The sequence below is a fragment of the Acomys minous genome (genome assembly GCF_964271855.1).
Source record: "Acomys minous genome assembly, chromosome: 5".
NCBI classification, from domain to species: Eukaryota; Metazoa; Chordata; class Mammalia; order Rodentia; family Muridae; genus Acomys; species Acomys minous.
Window position 1 is genome coordinate 38,144,225 of NC_140494.1, and position 20,399 is coordinate 38,164,623.

The 20,399-nt window shown below is 41.4% G+C and overlaps 1 protein-coding gene across 1 annotated transcript; it reads left to right on the forward strand.

Moving 5' to 3' along the window:
- Positions 1-741: 741 nt before the first annotated feature.
- LOC311598054 (uncharacterized protein) lies at positions 742-20,014 on the forward strand. The gene is made up of 4 exons (XM_084782850.1): positions 742-848; positions 6,196-6,322; positions 6,816-6,911; positions 13,963-20,014. The coding sequence occupies exons 2-4, from the start codon at positions 6,199-6,201 to the stop codon at positions 15,894-15,896; spliced, it is 2,154 nt and encodes a 717-aa protein (XP_084638976.1). The 5' UTR covers positions 742-848; positions 6,196-6,198; the 3' UTR covers positions 15,897-20,014.
- Positions 20,015-20,399: the final 385 nt, after the last annotated feature.

Genomic DNA, 20,399 nt, shown 5'->3' on the forward strand with positions numbered 1-20,399 from the left:
GACCAACTCTCTTGTTCACACCAAAACTGTGGAGAGTGATCCATATATGAATTACACAGGGTCAGTGTAGAGGAACAGGGTAATTGATTTACAGGACTGTGCACTAAGACAAAGCCTACGTTATAGTCTAGTGCTTTACCATAGGCTGGTTGAGTATCAATTTTTCCCTTAGATTGGTTTTCTTCTGATGTGTGTGTGTGTTTAATTTAACAAAGAAACTCTCTATACATTGTCCACTCCAGCCTTGTTTCTTCCAGAAGTCTCTGAGTGGTGAAGAGCACAGTCGAGCATACTAAGTTTGCTTCTAAAAATGGTATTTTTCATTTTCACATAGGTGTTTTCTGGTTTTGGTTTGTTTTGTTTCAAGACAGAGTTTATCTATGTAGCCTTGGCAGTCCTTGACTCACTTTGTAGACCAGGCTAGCCTCGAACTCACAACGAATTGCTTCGTTATTTTAAACTATAACTGAGTCAGTGTGGTATTTTCGGAGGGTAGTAAGATTAAAATCAGAACACATGGACCAGAAAGGACTTGAAATCCTAATATTTCTGTCACAGGCTCGACTCACATTCATACGTCTCCTGTTGTGGATCTGGAGGTGAAAACCAGCCTGGCTCCCCACAGCTGTACTGTGGACTAGGCTTCTCCCTCCCATACTCTACTGAGGATGGTCAGGGACCTCTACCTGAGTTCCGGGAATTTCTTCGCACAGACTTCTGGGAAATGTAGTCTGGATAGTATGACATCACAGAGAGCCATCCAGGAAATCCCTATCCGGATTTTGGTCTATACATTGAGTGTTCCTAAGAGTTGGCGTCTTGCGGTGCTGTAACGTCTCTGACTGGAGGTCGGTCAAGGGAGCAGCGGAGCCTGAGGCTCTGTGTGGGGTGCGGGGTGCAGGGATCCCTCTTGGAGAGAGCGGACCTACGTTGGATGGGAGGGCAGAAGAAACTGCTCGGAGATGCTGTGCTGCAGTGGCTGGGACACGGATTGCAGATCAGGGCTGGGGGCAGGGCGGTTGGGATTGTGCCCCGCGCGACTGTTTCCTTAGGGGCTGCTGGCGACCGACCGGAGTCCTCCTTGGGGCTTCTGGGAACCAACGCTGCCTGGTAGTTGAGGAGCAGATAACCGTGCAAGGTCCAGCATTGCCAGCGAATGGTGGTCAGCTGACTAACTGATCCTGAGGAGGTGCAGGGAGCTCACTGAACTGCATGATTCACTAGCTGCCCCATCTCACATGGATGCTGTCAGATTCCTCAGTACATTTAGAGCACATGGGCTTTCTGTCCCTCCTGTGTTCTGTAGCTGGCTTTTTATAACGGCCTTGTCCCGTTGACTGTGTTCATTTTCTCTTCAAGATAAAGAATTAAGAGGAAAATCTGAGGCGCAGCAAGTCGCATATGGGAAATTCTAGAATACAGGGGACTAAGGAGCTCTTTCTAGAAGGAGCTCTTCTAGAAAAGCTTTGACAAGGGACACAGGGACAGCAGACCCAAGGAGAGAGGAAGCAAAACTGGGGGCCAGGGAAGCTGAATCTAGCTTCACATTGAGGGCTGATTTTTTTTTTAAACCTTTGACAGGTCCTCCATCCCCAAATATAGGGCTGAGTAATTGTGAAAAAAGAGAGCCAGTATCTGCTTGATCCACAATGGCCTTGAAATTGTTGAGTTGGTCCTTGTTTAGTGTGGGAGACTTTTGTGTCAGGTCAGCGGGGTGAAGCCACCTCACGAGATTTAAAGTAAACAGACCTGTGATAGAAAAGAAATTTAGGCCTGCCCAAGGGCATCCCTGTCATCTGCATCTGTGAGGTGGGGCACGACCCTCTGGTCCTTCCATGCTAAAAAGCAAACTCAAGCCCAGTGTAGGCTCAGTCTGTGTCAGAAAACATTTAAACATATGGATGGACATGGGAAATACTTTCTATGGTTCATTTCATGTTTTTTCTTACAGTGAGCACAGGCGATCAACACTCTGCTTACTTACAAACTACCCGTGCTTAACTTGTCTCATTCCATGTGTAATATAAACTTTATTTTGCTAACATACTTTTGTTAAAGGCTTTACACTCTGGTGACTACATACTTGTTTGAATGTTCACTCCTTTTGGATAATAATCTGGATTAGCTACTGTCATGACCTGACGATGCTTTCCTCTGGTCTCACCGAATTCTTCCAGTTTGCTACTTTCATATCTCCCCCGAGACTCCATTATTCTTCAGCTCCTTTCTGCAGTTCCTGATGAATGCAGGCCACGGTGGTTTGCATTCCTGTCTTCTGCTGCAGCTGCAGCTGGGATGCCTTCCCTGTCCCTGTCCAGCTGTGTGCAGATGCTTCTTACAGTCAGCACAAAACCACTTCCTCCCTGTCCCTCCCGTGGGTACCGCCATCTCCAGCCAGTGAAGCCATCTGCTGATGTGGGGTTCCGTCCTCTTCCACGGTGTGAGTCCAGGTCCCCTTGGTGTGTGGTCCTCTCGCTGCTCCCAGGCTTCTTTCGTTGTGTTCTAGTGTGAGCATGAGGGAAGCAGTTACTTGTTACATCGCAGGCATGAGCCCTGCTGTGTCAGACATGTCAGATCTGGAGAGCTGTGGAGAGGAGGTGTGCCGGGTGACGACATTCAGACCCTGCCGGTGTGTGTGTTTACGTCAGAGGCCATGGAGAGAAATTACAACAGATTTGATCAGGAGTCAAACGCGTATGCAAGGAGTAAACCTGAGCAGCACAGGGTTTCATTGTGTTGTCATTTTCTGTTGTGAACGTGTCTGTCATAGTGTCCTCCTTAGTCATTCTCACATGCAGTCACATCTCAGTGACATATCTTGAGTTGAAAGGTGTGGGATAGATTAAGCTTTGTCGCAGGTGGAAGCAGTCTTGGCGGGCTTTACCCTTGGGGCACACCATGAATACCTTGTGAGAGACTGTTTGGAGCCTTCCTGGGCTTGAAATTCAGGAAGCCTACCTAGAAACCCCACCGTGGCTATTGTTTTCCTAATTGACCCTCGAAGGGAGAAGGGACCGCCCTTTGCATATGACTGGGAAGGTGGGGGAGAGAAAAACAAGAGGTAGAAGGAGAGGAGAAGGCATGGAGAGAGAAAAAAGGACCAGACCAGCTCGTGGGACTGAGACACCTAAGGACCCGTCCTGCCGAACGGATTCCAGGAGGTTTTAATCTTCTGTCCCTTTAACTTTTTTTTCCTTCTTGTATATGCTAGTTAGGTTGTATAATAAAGTTTAATTGTTAATAAACTGAGCCAACAGAAAGGTGTCTGGTTGCCCTGACAATTCTCTTCAAGTCTGCACAGCATTCCGCTGTTCTCTTCTTTGCTGTATCTATATAAAAATTAAGTCAGATGGATGACAGTGCAAGTACCAAGTCTTTGTGGCATACCCTTCACTTGCTGGTGCTCTGAATTCCCACCAATCTCCTGCCTATTTTCAATTTTCAATCTCTGAGAGACACTGACATGAGACACAAGATGCCTTACAACTTCTACTCTGTCTCTTCTGTTACTCTGGGCTTGCTTCTGGGACTAGCCTCCACTCAAGTGAAGTACAGATGTCCACCTCCCAATTATAGTCAGAATATGTAGCAAGTATTAATGAGTGGCACTTTGCCTGCCTTATACTGACCTTACTTGCATTTCTCCTCCATAGAAAAGGAATTTTGCCAGTATCAAGTTCTCTTAAAATGTTGGCCATTAATTGTATTGGCTAATGTCCTTACCAGATACTATTCTGTTCACAGATGTACCACCCACCACCCACAGCATCCCCAGGAGATTGGGGACCTGCTCTAGTTCTCTCAGAGGGTAATGTTTCCATCTCCACTCTGCTCTGGACTCCTGTCATTTCCCACCTTCTCCCCGCTGTTGACAATCTCATAGGTAAAAAACAGTGAATCAGAGTTTTTGCTGTTGTTTTTCTATTTCCTGGTAAAACTGGAATATGCTCTACGGGGTACAAGGGAGCTTTCAGACCAGTACACTTGCTTTTCTCCTGAGGAATTGCTGGGTGTTCTCTTCGCCACTTTTCTTCACTCTGCCTGTGACTGGGAGATCCGTTGGCCTCCTCATTGCTGCTTAACTCTGTCCTTTATTTATATGGTCATTCTTCTTTGTTTGTTGTTGTTATTTTTCCTTTTTTAATTATTATATTTCCTTTTTTAACATGTACATTTATATTATTACACATATGTAAAATACACTACATACAGCAAGAAGAACCAAGAAACTATCAGGAATTATATAACTTTTACATGCATAGTGATTTGGCTATTTGTCTTTGGCAAACTTGAAGTAAATATCTTTCCTGTCTTGTTGAGTCTTAAGCTCTGAGTGAAAATCTATATCTATCATATCTTGTCTCTATTACCTAAAAATGTCTATCTAGAGCCAAAAACATCTTAACCCCTAACTAACTAAGCTTAATTGTAAGACTAAAGTATCTGGTTTCAACCCCATCAGAGACTTGAGAATGAATAAAACTTAATTACCTGAGTGAACCAGACATTCAGGTTAGCAGCTTCCTAAATGAAAAACTGACAGAGATAGTTTACTGCCTGAATAGTTACCCAGAACTCTATAACTATAATGTTGGAGCATCATTTCAGCCTTCTGGCCCAATATAACTGACAGACATATTTTAGAGACAGGAACTATTGAGAACTTGCTTACCCTATCTTTGCAGAGTTTGGCTGTCTACTCTGCCTGTATCCAAGATTGCTCATTTTTAGGCAGAATTCTGTATGTGGCAGAAACAAGGACATTTTGCCCAGTGGCTGGTTTGCCACATTTGAAGCCATCTCCATAAGGAGGTTCTTGGATGCTCACCATCCTCTTTGAGGTAGTCTGAGTGTTGCCAGGAATTAACATGACTTGTCAAAGAATTTTTAGAATAGTAAAAACATCTTTAAATGCCATATTCTGTAGGTCTCTGAGGATTTTGAAGACCTCATATAACTACCTTACCTTATATATTTATAGAATCATATCAATCTATTAGACCTAAGATATATATCATTGTGATAAAAATAAACTAGTAATTGACATGCCCATGATTTACTCAACTAACAACTAGCTTGTATTACTTAATTATCCTAAACATCCTACAATATTACTTTCAAGGTATTAGAAGTAAACCTTGTATTATAATTGAGTTGGATAGGTACAATACCTCCTATTAGGATATATATTGTGTGTATGTGTGTCTGAAGAATAATCTTATATTGAATTCTATACCAATGTATCAAAATTAACCTTATTTTGCATCAATGTACATAAATCTACACCAATTAATTAAAAATAACCTTATTTGTAAGTAACAATTATAGCCTTAAGTTGAGGGGTAGATTCAATAATCTACTTTTTGTTCTATCATCCCTATATATTTCTATATTGCCCCTTTTTTTCTTTTCAGCTCCTATCTCCTTACATATGAAAGAAAGATAAAGGAAAAGAGAGACATCCCTGATTCCAACCTAGTTTTCTTTCTGTATAAGACCAATAACTTATAACCAACTCCTGATGAAAATAAGTATCTGTAGCCCAAGAGAGCAAACAGACACCCCTCTTAGGTGAAATGGGGCATCATTCTCTTAAGGTTTCTTCAGGCTGATTTAGGGTGAATAATACCTTTGAAGGGGCCAAGTAAAATAGTTAAACAAACCAGGGATAGCATTTGTCGTCCAGTTTTTAAATGTTGAGAAATTCCAGGCTTAATAGTAGTCCTCTGTGGGACAGTCTGAAATGCTGGACCAATTGGTATCAGAAGTTATCCACAACGCTGTCCTGGAAGCTGTGCTGTTCTGATGGGTAACAGCAATGGAAGTACCTGGGCCTGGAACAGGAAGGATGCAGGATGTCCGCATCCAGCATGATGAGAGGAATGAATCTTGTCAGGTCTGATCCAGCGTTCAGTGTCTGGTTCTTTTGTTCTGAAAACTTATAAGTTCTCAGAAGCATTATACAGTTCTAAAATTAGAATCGTATGAAAATTGATTATGAAAATGTCCCGTAGACATTCCTATATGGCAGTTTAGGGAAGCATTTTCTCAGTGATGCTTCTCTCTTCTCTAATGACCCTAGCTAGTGTCAACTTGGCAGGTGAACTAGTCAGCCAGTGCATCTTGGGATTGATATTGCTAGTCACTGTTTTAATAACTCAAAAGTGTGGTATTATTCTTTGGTCTTTGTTTCAGGAAATGCTGTCCTTCTGGGATGTAGCTGTTGATTTTTCTCCAGAAGAGAGGGAATGCCTGGAGCCTGCTCAGTGGAGTCTGTACAGGGACGTGATGCTGGAGACTTACAGCCACCTTGTGTCCCTGGGTGAGGAGCGCATCTACAGTGAATCTTTATTTCTCCCTCAACATATACTTTCCTCACTACTTATATTATCTCATGGGAGGCTGTGCTTTTCACCAGCGAGTTTCACATTCTTTAAGAAAAGTGAGGCAGGTTGCTGTATAGCTTAGAACCATTTCGTTGTTTTTCCGCTTGTGTGTTTAACCTGTCTGTTGAAAGCATGCATCTTTCACACTAGTGGGACTGTTAGTTGTTCAATGGCATGAGGCATGGAGCACTCGTGTTAATGAAAAATGTTCACAATTCAGTCTTAATGTTTTTCCTTTCAATGAAACTCAAAACCTGGGTATTGTAAATTCCCTCACATATTGTAATGGTCCCAACAGAAAACATGTAAGGAACTAACTGTCTGTGATCATTGCGTCATCTCCTCCCTTATAAACGCTGTCCTGGAAGGGTCGTGTCAATTCCCAGTAGAAGAACACTGAAATGGTCTTGTTCTCTTTCCCACAAACAGGTCTTGCTGTGTCTAAGCCACAGCTGGTGACATTTCTGGAGCAGAGACAAGGACCTTGGGATGTGAGGACACGAGCAGCCGCCACTGTGCCTCCTGGTGTGTAGAATGAGGGGGGCAGAGGACAGAGTTGCAGTCCAAACAGAAAAGCAGGCTTTGCCACGTGCATTGAAACATGGTGTTCATGTGGAAATCTTCGTTTTGGTCTCTCCTTCTTGGCTTTATTGTCAAACAGGCACATCTTTCAGACTTTTATGATCCGTTAAGTCTATCTTTCTTTAAAAAAAATTATTTTTTATGATATAGAGATGTTTATTATATGTGCATGTGGGGGAGAAGGAAGGGGAGGAAGAGGGATTGCCAGAGAGGAACAGACAGACAGACAGACAGAGACAGCAAGAGAAGAAGTGAAGAACAAGAGCTCAATTTAAGTCTCTTCGGCTTTACATTTCCTCAGTGATGAGATGCACTTTTATATATGGTGACCTCCATGGTTTTACGGTTTTGTTTTTCTTTTTGTTGGGTCAAACTGAGAGTCTTTTATTTGCTGGGGTTAAGAACAGACTGAAGACAGAAAAAAATCTCTACACCGAGGTGAGTGTGACTGGGTTTCTACAAGCAAACCGTCACACAGTTCCATTGCACAGAGGCAGCAGGTACAGAGGCTCAATAGTTTTTTGTTCTGTTGATCAGAACAATTAGAGGTCGAGAGCAGTTGGACAAAAGTCAGACAAAGTGGAGTCACTTTGGGCCCTGGCTGTCCTAGATTCCCAGGCTGGCCTCAAACTCACAAAGATCCTCTTGCCTCTCCCTCCAGAGTGTGGTGATTTAAGGCTTGCACCACCACTACCTGGCTCTGGCGGTTTTTTGATGATGGTTTACAAGCAGTTAATTATAAGTACCCAGCACTGAGGGACAAGAGGTCTTTCAAGGCCTATGGGTATTCATCCATGGGTCCTCATACACCAATTGTGGCACCAGGGATCGTGTGCCTCTTTCATGGCAGTTAGTAGATGTAGGCCTTCGGCTGAGTTGTACGTCTCCATTTTGGTTAATTTATTTATCATACACAAAGACCAAATTCCTTTGGATATATATCCAGTTATCTTTATTAAAGAATCAGAAATTTGTATTTATGAACATAATGTTCCCAGATACATGAGAGCTGGTAGCAATTTTTTGGTCAGAGTCTAGCCATGGGTAGCCAGTGCTGCTGGCCCTACAGGAAACATTATGACTTTACTACATGAGTCCAGCGGGAGGGAGAGAACTCATGGTCCCTTTTTCTAAAGGTCTTCTATAGAACTCTGCAAACTTCCTCCATGTATGTATTGGCTCATTGGCTTTCAGGTTTGTAATGGGAACCAGGCTAAAGGGATAGTCTCAGTTGTCTCTGGAAGGTGACACAGAGGGACTGTACTCGGTGAGCTTTCACAGTCCACATCTCCTCCTCCTCAGACTGTATTGCTTTCTTTACCTGGCTATGGTGGCTCCACAGGCCACTTAGTTGAAATGAATGTCCATAATTCAGCCTGCTGTGCTGGCTGGCGCTGTGGCAGAGCCGCTGTTGGATAGTGTCTCACGCTTTGCTGAGACTGCTTACAGAATCAGGCACTGACCTCTCCGCTCAGGGATTAGCTTTGTCAAGAGGAGAAGTCAAAAGCAGGGACAGGGTACGGCCGTTCTAGCTAGCTTGTAGTTCACACACCTCTTGAGTCCCAGGCTCAGGTACAAGTTCCCCTGTGCCCACTCTCCTCAGCTATCAGTTCAGGAGACACTGAGTGCAGGGTGACTGCAGTGAGTGGCTCCATTGCTTGGGACATTCAAGCTGTGGGTGCTGAGGCTAAGGTCATCTCAGCTGACAGAATCCATCCCCCTGTCTTGGGAGACATGAGGAGGAAGTCATCTTCCCTGCAGATAAGGACTAGGAGTTCTGGTCTGGCTTACAGGCTACAGGGAGACAGGAGCAGCAGATGCTGGCAAGTCCTATTCCCCTGCATCCTTATCCTGTGATGACTAGTGTGCCAGTTACTCTGGTAGGTCTGTGTCCCATCAGAGGGCATGTAAGCCAGTCTACCCTGGGAATGTCTTGCAAGTGTAGCATATATTTAACCCTTTTTACTCCTTCAGTTTCAATAACCAGGCATATATATATATATATATATATATATATATATATATATATATATATTATAAGGTTTATTAAGTGCGCATGGGAAGAGAAGTAAAAGGGGGAGGAGTACCTCAGAGAGAGTGAGAGACAGAGACAGAGGAAGAGAGAGGAAGAATAAAGCCAGATTTTTTTAAAAGAACATCTGATTTTGAATGTTATTACATATTAAGGAAGCTTTGAGTTGACCTGAAATTAGAGTTTTCTGCTTTATGCCTAAATTTGATAACATGAACAGAGAACTGTATTATTGAAAGTGTAAGTGTTTCTCTCCAACATTGTCTCTGTAAATGGATTACATTTGTATTTAGCATTATTACAAACACAATTTTGGGCACCTTAGGCATATTTCATCATTAAAATTTTGACTCATTAGCTATTATATCTTAATTACCTTTGGTCAACAGCTGACAATAAATTAGTAACTCAAAAGTGTATGACTTAATAAATGAAAACAATTCATGAATGTTAAAAGTTTCAGTCTTTGAACTGAAGCTCTTTCGTCCCAAAATAAACGTTAGATATAAACACAGTCCATGCATGGGCTGGGGCCTCACTCTCCTCCTCCCTCCACAGTGTGTTAATGGAATCTCGGTCAGTCCTACAGGGCTGCTACAGGAAGTAGCTTGTTTCATCACAAAGAATACAACCAGAGGAGAAAATAGTAAGGCTGTCCTTTAAAGAGACACCCATAAGAACAAAAACGTGTACAGTTCATTACCACAGATCTTGTCGTGACTCAGTTTCTCCAAATGCCCAAAGTGTAACAAGGTTCGCAAAGACATAAGTGACTAGACAGGCATATTTAGGTCAGTTTTTGTTAACACGAGTAGACCTTCAGAGCCTCAGGAACTTTTACAGCTGTGATTGTTAAGTACATGACATTTAAGTCTCATCCTCCAGAAGGCCTGTATACGACAGTAAGAATTCCTATCACTTGTCTTTAAGTTCGTAAAGTTTTGCCTGCCTCTTTAGGTACAGAATTTATCTATCTTAAATAATTAAATCCTTTTATTAGAGATATTGTCAAATATATCTTTTGTATCTTTTTAAAAAATGGATTCCCTGATCCATACAGAGAAAATGTACATGTCAGCAAGAAGCTTAGAAATCTCAGTAAAGTTGGATGAGAGAACAATTTTTTGTGAAGCACCAAGAGTGGGAAGTACTGAACAGGGGAGTTCAGTCTGTAACTGACTGAGGAATCAGTTGAGCTACCTCATTTCCTGTGAGCCAGGCAGCAGAACCTGTACCTATATCTCTCTTCATAAAGCAATTTCAAAGGAGACATGACAACATTAAGAAAAAATTTACCATTCATTGTAAGAATATTTCCTGAATGGGAGGTGCTTTAGCCATACCTATTTCAGTGAGGTCTGTACCCACTACGTAAAATACACTCTATAAGCCGGACTGTCCTCAGACTCAGAGATCCTCCTGCCGCTGCCTCCCACAGCACTGAGATATGGTTCAGCAGTTAAGACCATGGGCTCTTCTTCCGAAGGCGCCAGGTTTAATTCCCAGCACCCACATGGTAACTCATAACTATCTGTAACTCCAATTCCAGAGGATCTGACGTCCTCACACATACCAACATGGAGGCAAAACATCACTACGTACAATAGCTTTCCCATAAGGTCAGAGGGAGATTTTAGTTTTTCTGCCTTATATGTCCTCGTGTTTGTAGAAAAATCTCAAAACTTTCTGCAGTTAATGCCCCATTGCATGCAACTATCTGGGAGGAGTGACTGGGTGCTCAGGTGAGGGCGCAGCCATCTTGCTTTTATCCTCCTTTTATGAACCAGTGCTAACCTTTAACAAGCACAGCAAGAGTTTTGAAGGTGGTAGCTGTTCAGCTTAGAAGATTCTACGCAACATCAGCTAAATAAAAGAAGGTTGAATGCAAACTTCACAGGGAGAGTAACGTGATGGAGGAACATAACCGGTGAACATTCTGTTCAACCACTGTGCTCCCAATGTGTCCAGGTAAACCTTATAGCAAACACAAGACAGTCTTTATGATGTAGACAGCTTTGTCGCCAGCATAATCACCATTAATTGATGTTAACACTATCTAACAGATGTTAGTTGACTATGGTTTTGGAGTTAGTATTGAGGGATTTGTTTATTTGGTTGGTTTTTTGTTTTGTTTTGTTTTTTTGTTGTTGGTTTGTTTGTTTTACACTTTTTTATTAATTCATTTATTTTATGTCTCAATAGTTATCCCATCCCTTGTATCCTCCCATTTCTCCCTACCTCCAGCTTTCCCCCTGTTGCTTTCCCCTATGACTGTGACTGAGGAAGACCTCCTCCCCCTCTATATGCTCATAGGGTATCAAGTCTCTTCTTGGTAGTCTGCTATCCTTCCTCTGAGTGCCACCAGACTTCCCTAACCAGGGGATGTGGTCAAATATGGGGCACCAGAGTTCGTGTGAAAGTCAGTTCCCACTCTCCACTCAACTGTGGAAAATGTCTTGCCCATTGGCTAGATCTGGGTAGAGGTTTGATGTTTACTGCACGTATTGTCTTTGGCTGGTGCCATAGTTTGAGCAAGACCCCTGGGCCCAGATCTGGCCATCATATTGTTCTTCTAGATCGTATAATGGTTAGTACTCTGCATTGTGGTTTTGGTTTTTAAGACAGGGTTTTCCGTATAGCCCTGCTTGTCCTGGAACTTGCTATGTAGACCAAGCTGGCCTCAAACACACAGACTTAGTATGCCTTCCAAATTCTAGGATTAAAGGCATGCATCACCACTGCCTAGCAGAATTGAGAACTCAGAAAGTGCTGGAAATGAAAGCAAGAAATTCCAGGCTTGTTGGAGCAGAATCAAAGATCTACCACAAGCTTTGTGCCAAAGAGTCCCAAGAACAAACAGAATGTCCTGTCTCAGAAGGAGCAGGCTTGGGGACACAATAGAAAGGGCCCAACATAACTCCTGTCTACAGTCTCCTATACAAGTAGTACAGCTAAGGGACTCTCCTACCTGGAAACACAAGCTGCAATTCCTTGGCCACTGTTAGCTAGAGTCATGGACCCAGACACTGGCTAGACCCTTGGATGCCTGGCGGTCTTGCTCCAGCCCACATCACAGGGCCTGGCTCTGTGGTTCTCCTAGCCAACTTGGCTTTTGCACTAGAGGATGTTTGCTTCTATTGGGTCCTTATTGTCCATGTTGAGTCAGTGAGTAATTGCCCCATCTCCATTGGCCTAAAGCACCTTGAAGGAGTGTGGCAGGGAGTTGACTAGATTTCGGCACTTGTCAAGCTCCCCATAATGGGCAGCTCGGTGCCGTGGTTGAGAGAGTTGAAGAGGAACAGACAGAGTTTCCCAGACCCACTAACACAACTCAGAAAGAAGGCTGGCACCACTGATGGACCTTAGGCAGGAAGACAAAGGAACCTATAGCTTCCAGTCACCTTGAAGCCAAAATGAGCTAAAAGAGTGGCCTACATGTCTTTCCACTATAAGAGCCAGGCCAAGGTACAAAAAGTGAGGTACAGAACCATAGTGTATTATTCATTTATTCACTCAGCATCCACAGGAATGACATAAGACAGGGATTTAACTGAACAAGGTTATCCACTACTTCTTCAGTCAGTTTCCTCTTAGAAGGAGACCTAGGGAAGGAGTCACTTTCAGGCATGCTTCCACTTACCAGAACCAGAGAAAAATATCTTCATCTACTTCTTTGGATGACCAGAAGGACTCAGTTGGTTTTGGTGTCAAGAAATACATTGGCCTTTTACGGACTTTCTGACACTGATTTGATTGGGTTTATAAAACCAAACCCACAATTACATCATATCAGAGGCACCTAAAATTTCAAAAGTTTCAGTTCCATCAGTTTAATTTGATTTATGCTGTAAAATGTGGCTCCTCCCAGGCTGCAGGTGAGGCTGCAGGAGAGCATTTTTGCTGTGAAGGGATATTAGACTCTACAGGGCTTCGCTGCCCCACCGAGTTCCCAAATAATTGAGAGAGAGAGAGACTTTTTAGTTTTATAAAAGATGTAAGGCACAATACCTAGACAGATTTCAACCCTCTAAGCTATTTTTCCATTTACCAGCTACACACTCCAATAATTACTGGATAATTGAAATAATTGCCATAATTACTCCTGTCTGGGCTATTTCTGTTCCGTCAGGCCAGCCCTCATGGCCACGTGCTCTTGGTCTATATGCCCCTTGCTGACTTCATTTTCTCCAGGTTCCTCTTCTGCTTTTCTCTCCTGCCTTGCTTCCTGGTCCCCATCTAATCTCAAGCCCTGGAACCTAAGCGCCGCCTCCTTGGCTTCTGCCCAGTTACAGGGGAAATGTTACAGGATATTTAATCTCACTGTGAAACCTGAGATTGTGAACTGTAAAAACCTGTTTCTTGTTTGCCATGGTTGATCCCTGACATAACATCTTTACTCTAAGAACGTTCTATACACAGGATTTACTAAAGTCAACCCTTGGTCAAGAGGCAGAGCATGACCAAGGAACTAAAGAGTAGGAGGGACTTTAAGTTGAAGGGTATCTAAAACAGTGTGCAGAAGTGAAGGAGGCTTTGGGGCTTTTGACGTTTGAGCTAGCAAGCCTTTTGGCCTTGGGTTGGTTGGCTTTTTCCTGTTGGCCTGTCAGCTGAGCTAGTGAGCTTTGGGGGCTTTTTCCATCAAGACATGAGCTGAGTAGAAAGTTTAGCTGGGTCCTTTCTCTGCCTGTCTAAGCTAGCAGGTTTTCACCCCAGCAACTGGCTTCTGAGTCTTTATTGGTTAAATTGAACAGTTGGGATTTTCATTCTTTAAAACAACATTACAGATTGTGTTCACCTACTCTATTTTGTTAATTATGTGTACTGTATATAGGTGTTAAAATACACTGTACTTTCTGATTCATGGTAAAATATGCATGAATAAATGACTCCATTTAAAAAATAAGCATTAGAAATATGAGTATATTGCTTACTTTTTGATCATATCTCAACTTTTTTGAACAGGAACAAGACATAATAATTGTAATGAATATAGCAAGGACATTCATCTTAACTCACTCCAGAGGATTCATAAAGGGGAGAAACCCTATAAGTGCGGAGAATGTGGTAAGGCCCTTAGTTCTCATAAAACACTTTCTATACACCAGAAAAATCATACTGATGAAAAACCCTACAAGTGTGAAGAATGTGGCAGATCATTTTATTACCCTTCAATGCTGAAGGGACATAAAAGAATTCATTCTGGAGAGAGACCCTACAGGTGTGAAGAGTGTGGGAGATCATTTTACTACCCTTCAATGCTGAAGCGACATGAAAGAATTCATTCTGGAGAGAAACCATACAAATGTGACCTGTGTGGAAAAGGATTTACTAAGCCCTCTGTTCTTACTGAGCACAACAGAGCTCATAGTGGAGAGAAACCCTTCAAGTGTGAGGTGTGTGGCAGATGTTTTTCCTCTTCTTTAACCTGTAGGAGACACCAATTAATTCACTCTGAAGACAATCCCTACAAGTGTGGGGAATGTGGCAAAGCCTTTTCTACACTTTTTTCTGTTACTCATCACAAGTTTGTTCATTCTGGAGAGAAACCATACAAGTGTGCAGAATGTGGGAAAGCCTTTTCTTACAATTATTCCTTAGTTCAGCACAAGTTGAGTCATACTGGAGTGAAATCTTGTCAGTGTGAAGAATGTGGGAAGATGTTTTATTCTTTTTCAAAATTGAAGCAACATAGAAAAATTCATTGTCAAGAGAATCTATACAAGTGTGAAGTCTGTGGAAAAGCCTTTTATACTAATTCTTCCCTGATTCAGCACAAAGTAGTTCATAGTGGAGAGAAATTCCAGAAATGTGAAGAGTGTGGCAAAATGTTTCCCTGTACCTCAAAACTGAAGAGACACAAAAGAATTCATTTTGCAAAGAAACCCTTCAGATGTGAAGTATGTGGCAAGGATTTTCGTACTCGCCCAGAATTCTGTGTACACCAGAGAACTCACACTAATGAGAAACCACACAGATGTGAAGAATGTGGCAAAATGTTTTACTCTACTTTACACCTTAAAAGCCACCAAAAAATTCATACCGGAGAGAAACCATACAAGTGTGAAGAATGTCACAAGTCTTTTAGTAGGCTTACAACCCTTAAGACACACAGGACAGTTCACACTGGAGAGAAACCCTACAAGTGTGACCTGTGTAGTAAGGGTTTTATTACACCTTCTCTCCTCACTAAACACAAGATAGCTCACACTGGAGAGAAACCCTACAAGTGTGAGGAGTGTGGCAAAAGTTTTTCCTATTCTTCGGACTTTAAAGCACATCAAATAATTCATTCTAAAGATAATCCCTTCAAGTGTGGGGAATGTGGCAAAGCCTTTACTAAACTATGTGTATTCACTCAGCACAAATTTGTTCACACTGGAGTGAGACCATACAAGTGTGAAGAGTGTGGCAAAAGTTTTTCCTATTCTTCAGACTTTAAAGCACATCAAAGAATTCATTCTAAAGACAATCCCTTCAAGTGTGGGGACTGTGGCAAAGCCTTTGTTAATCACTATGCTCTTTCTCGACACAAAACAGTTCATACTGGACAGAAAGCACAAAAACGTGACCTGTGTGGAAAAGGATTCAGTAAGCTCTCTGTTCTTACTGAGCACAAGATAGCTCACACTGGAGAGAAACCGTACAAGTGTGACACATGTGCCAAAGGATTTTCCTCTTCTTCAATCCTTAGAAGACATCAAAGAATTCATTCTGAAGACAACCCCTACAAGTGTGGGGAATGTGGCAAAGCTTTTACTAAGCTGTATACACTTAAACAGCACAAGTTTGTTCACACTGGAGAGAAACCATACAAGTGTGAGGAGTGTGGCAAAGGATTTTCGTGCTCTTCATACCTTAAGACACATAAAATAATTCATTCTAAAGAGAAGGCCTAACCGTGTGGGAAATGTGGCAACGCCTTTGTTAATCATCCATTCTCATCACGAGACAGTTCATTTTCTAGAGAAATCTTGTAAAGGTCATAAAAAAAAGTTTATACTTCTTCATCACTTAAAAGACACAAATAGTTCATTCTGAATAACAACTCCACAGTGTGTGGAATGTGGTAAAGCCTATGATGGTCATTGAGACCTCACAGGGCACATATAAACGAAGAGTAGAGAAGCCATGCATGTGGGAAGAATGGTGAGTGCATCACCAGCCAGTCAAACATGAAGGGACTGACCAGCTTTTAGTGTTTCTTTGTATCTTAAGTAACAACGACCTTCGTCTTGACCATCAAGCTGTAATATGAAAGATGTGGTGAAGGTTTCAGTTATCGGTCAGTCCTGGTTCAACCTCAGTACTATGCACTTGAGAGAAACCCTACCCATACAGAAAAGGACCAGGGTTGAGCTATTCCCCATGCCTAGATAAGCATCAGATAATTCACTCTTATGAGGAAGCCTACAGAAGCAATCAACGTGGCATGTTCTCTACCTGTTCTTCACACCTTAACTATCCCCAGAGACTTGACACTGCAGAGACACTCTCCGCATACGGACACTGTCCCTAAGCCTTGAATAGTACATCAAGTCTTCATCAACGCCAAAGAACTGGTGTAAGTGACAAACCCTGCAGGTGCAGATGACCTTGTTAGCTGTCTATATCCCCCAGGGAGCCCAGCATTATCTGACTCAATTTGTTACTCGCTTATAAACTTGTGTTGGGGCATTTTTTATTTTATTTTTGCATGCAGTAGGAGAAGCCAGCCAGGATAACCAGCACCGCCCTAACAGGTGTTCTTGATTGCAGTATTCCCTGCATGGTTTCCACATCACTTCCTGTCCTGGCTTTCCTGGATGAGGAACAGTAACTCAAAATTTGAAATTAACTGATTCTTTCCCCCACATTGTTTTTAGGCCTGCCATTTAATCAGTCCAACAGAAATCAATCTAGGACAGCAATGAATATGGGAGGCTTATCAGTCTTCTTCATGCCTCAGCTGTCACCATCAGGTGGCCTATAAAAGTCACTGTCACAAGGCCTTTTTCACGTCCAGCTCCACTCCTGAACACTGCAGGCAAGCCCTGCAGACACAAAGAATATGACAAATAATTTTTATAACTTTTCCCTAATTTAACCAGATTTTTCCATACTGGAGAGGAACCTGTGAAATTAGAGAGTAGCTACGTGTTGAGCGATTGTTCCAAACTCAACAGGAGAAACGTAGGCTTGAATGAAAATAGCAAACTCAGGTGACAGGAGAAATTGATTATTCCTCACACCTTAGTGTCAGAACGTTTGTTTGATTTAGAAGCCTTACAGATTAATAGCGTGAAAAAGCCTTAAGATCAACCCTATGAGTGATTCATATTGTAGAATTTCCTTCTGCATATAATGACACCGGAAGGATCTTTTCTTGTGTTTGAACATCATAGTAGCAAATTAGCTATCATTTAGTTTAAAGTGCTGTGTACACGGAAATAGTTTTGCAGAGTATTTCCATATGACTTAGATAGTAGTGCATCTATTGCAGTATAGTAGACACACACTATTAATACAGAATATGCATAAACATGGGGCATTGCTTGCGGTTAACATGGTATGTTTGATGTGGTTGAAAGACGTCATTGTAGACACCACAATCCTGCCAATCACTCAGGTGTAGCCAGGAGAAGAGGATGTGTGTCCAGCAAGCAGAGCAGGATGTGTGGGTCTCCCTAAGGTCTTTGGAGTCAACGACATTTTATCAGAGGCCCCTCAGGTTCAACTGGAGCTGTAGGATTAGGTGTTTACCATCGAGTCTTCTCAATAGTATTTGTTGAAAGGGCTGTCAATTCTAGTTCCTGGTTTTGACACTTTTGACCAAAATTACATGTCCATTGCTTTAGTGTTTATCTCTTGTTTTTAGATTGCATTATGTTGGCTTATATGTTTGTTTTTATGCATGTCCCATACAGTCCTTTTCACTATGGGTCTGTGGTGCAATTTGATGTAAGAACTATACATCACTGATTATTTCTGGATTGGTGTCCCCATGTATTTTCCCCATGTTCTATGATGGTTTCATTAGAATTTTTATGTGGATTGCATTGAGTATACAGTTTTAGTAATGTAGCCCTTTCTACAATATGAGATCTGTAATCTAAGAACATTGTCTTCCTTAGGTAATGTTTTTGATATTTTTAAATTTTGTCAAAATAAATATTTTACATACCAACATACGTGTATTTCTAGATATTTCTACTTTTTTTTTCCTTTGGTTCTTATTTCTTAGACTATTCTGAATGTGCTCTCTCTCCTAATTACTTTCTCAGAAGTATATGATAGTGCAATTAAGGTTAATGGTTTTTATAAATTGGTTTTACAATCTATGGCAACTTTCAGACTCAGAAGTGTTGGTAAGAGCTTATGGGCTCTTTTAAGTACAGAATCTTGCTATTTGCAATTAAGAATGTTTGTCTTCTTCCTTTCCAACTTCTGTCCCTTTCATATCCTTTTATTTTCTTCTTTCTCTACTTAGGAATGTTAGTACAGCCAGGTGTGCTAGTGCATACACTTAATTGCAGTGTTCTTGAAGTAGAGGCAGGCAGGTCTCTGTGATTTTGTGTTTATCCCGATCTATATAGTGGGTTCCAGGGCAGCCAGGGCTATGTAGAGATACTCTGTCTTAAGCAATAGACAAACAAAGAATTCAAGTACAATTTTGAACATTATTACAGGTGACAAGTGTTTGTATGAAATGTTTTCTTTTCATCTCCATTTATTGACGGTTGTTCTTGGGATTTGTTTTTTATCCACCACCTTTATTATATTATATATATTCCATCTATTTCTAGTTTCATTCAGACTTACAAGTGTGTTTTTAATTTTTCCAAATGTGGACTTTCTGTTTTAATATCTAGGATATACATATATATATATATACACACATACATACATACATACATACATACATACATACATACATTATGTGTGATTTCGCTTATGGCAATTCAGCCTTGCATCTCAAGGAAGGCAACACCTTGGACTTGATGTATGTGCTGGTTTGAATAGGTATGGACCCCTTAATCGCATTTGTTTGGATGCTTCGCCTATAGGGAGTGGCACTATTAAGAGGGGTGGCCTTGTAGGAGAATGTGTGTCACTGTGGGCGTGGGCTTTGAGGTCTTCTAAGTTTAAGCTGTGCCCAGTGTGTCACAGAGTCTCCTTCTGCTGCCTGTGGATCAAGGTGTAGAAGTCGTGGCCCCTTCAGCACCATGGCTGCCTGCACGCTGCCATGCTTCCCGCCATGAGGATACGGGACTAAACCTCTGAAACTATAAACCAGCCCTAATTAAATGCTTCCTTTATAAGAGTTGATGTGGTCATGGTGTCTCTTTACAGCAGTAAAGCCTTAACTAAGATAATGTATAATTGTGAATTTAGATGTATGTCTAGTCTTTAAATCGCCATTTATTTGGAATATTGGATTGGGGTGTGTGGATGTGGATGCATTTTTCTAGTTTTCATATGAGGGCTATATAGGCTACATGGAGGGAGTTTGGTGCCCTGCTCTTCTGAGTTTAAGAAGTATTGGTGTTAGATCTTTCTTGAATGTTTTCTAGAATTTAGCAGTAATTCCATCTGGGCCCAGACTTTACTTTTTGTTTTAATTACTCATCCAATCTCTTTATTGTTATAGGTCTGTCCAGTTTTTGTTGTTGTTTTGTTTTGTTTTATATTTTGCTTTCTTCATTGTCATGTATATTTCTAGAAATATATCTGTTTTCGTGTAAAGTTTCTAATTTCTTGGAATATATAAGTTTACAAAAAATATTTCCTTAAGAAGTTCTCGAATCCTTGGAGTCAACTGGTACAAGTTCGTGTGCCCCTCATTGTGGTTGTAGGTTCTCTCCATGGTTTGTCTTGGTAACTTGTCTCTCTCTCACACTCACACTCACACTCACACTCTCTGTCTATCTTTGGGTAGTATGACTAGTTGAAGAAATATCTTTTTAAATTGTTTACTTACTTTACATCCTGTGAAGAAATCTTTTAACCATATTAAAGAACCAAATGGATAATTCTATATGTTAGACTTCATATCTCTAGGTCATGAATTCTTTCTGGATTTTTTTTATTATTTCCCTTTTTATTTTCACTATTTACTTTTCATTATGTTTTCTCAATCTCTGACAATCTAGGGTAAATGGGCATTAATGTTTGTCTCCCCAGGAAAAGCTAACAGAACACACTGTCAGTCATATTTTGTTTCCAAATAAAGAGTCTTCAATTCCCTTCAAGTTCAGAATTTTCATATATATATGAAACAAGGACCCATACTGCAAAGAGGATGAAAGCCACATGAATACAGGATGAATTTGCTTATCAGATAACTAATCAACCAGTAGGAATTAGTGTATATGAAGTTCTTACTTTACTATTTTTGCATATTTCCAAAAGACATCTCAAAC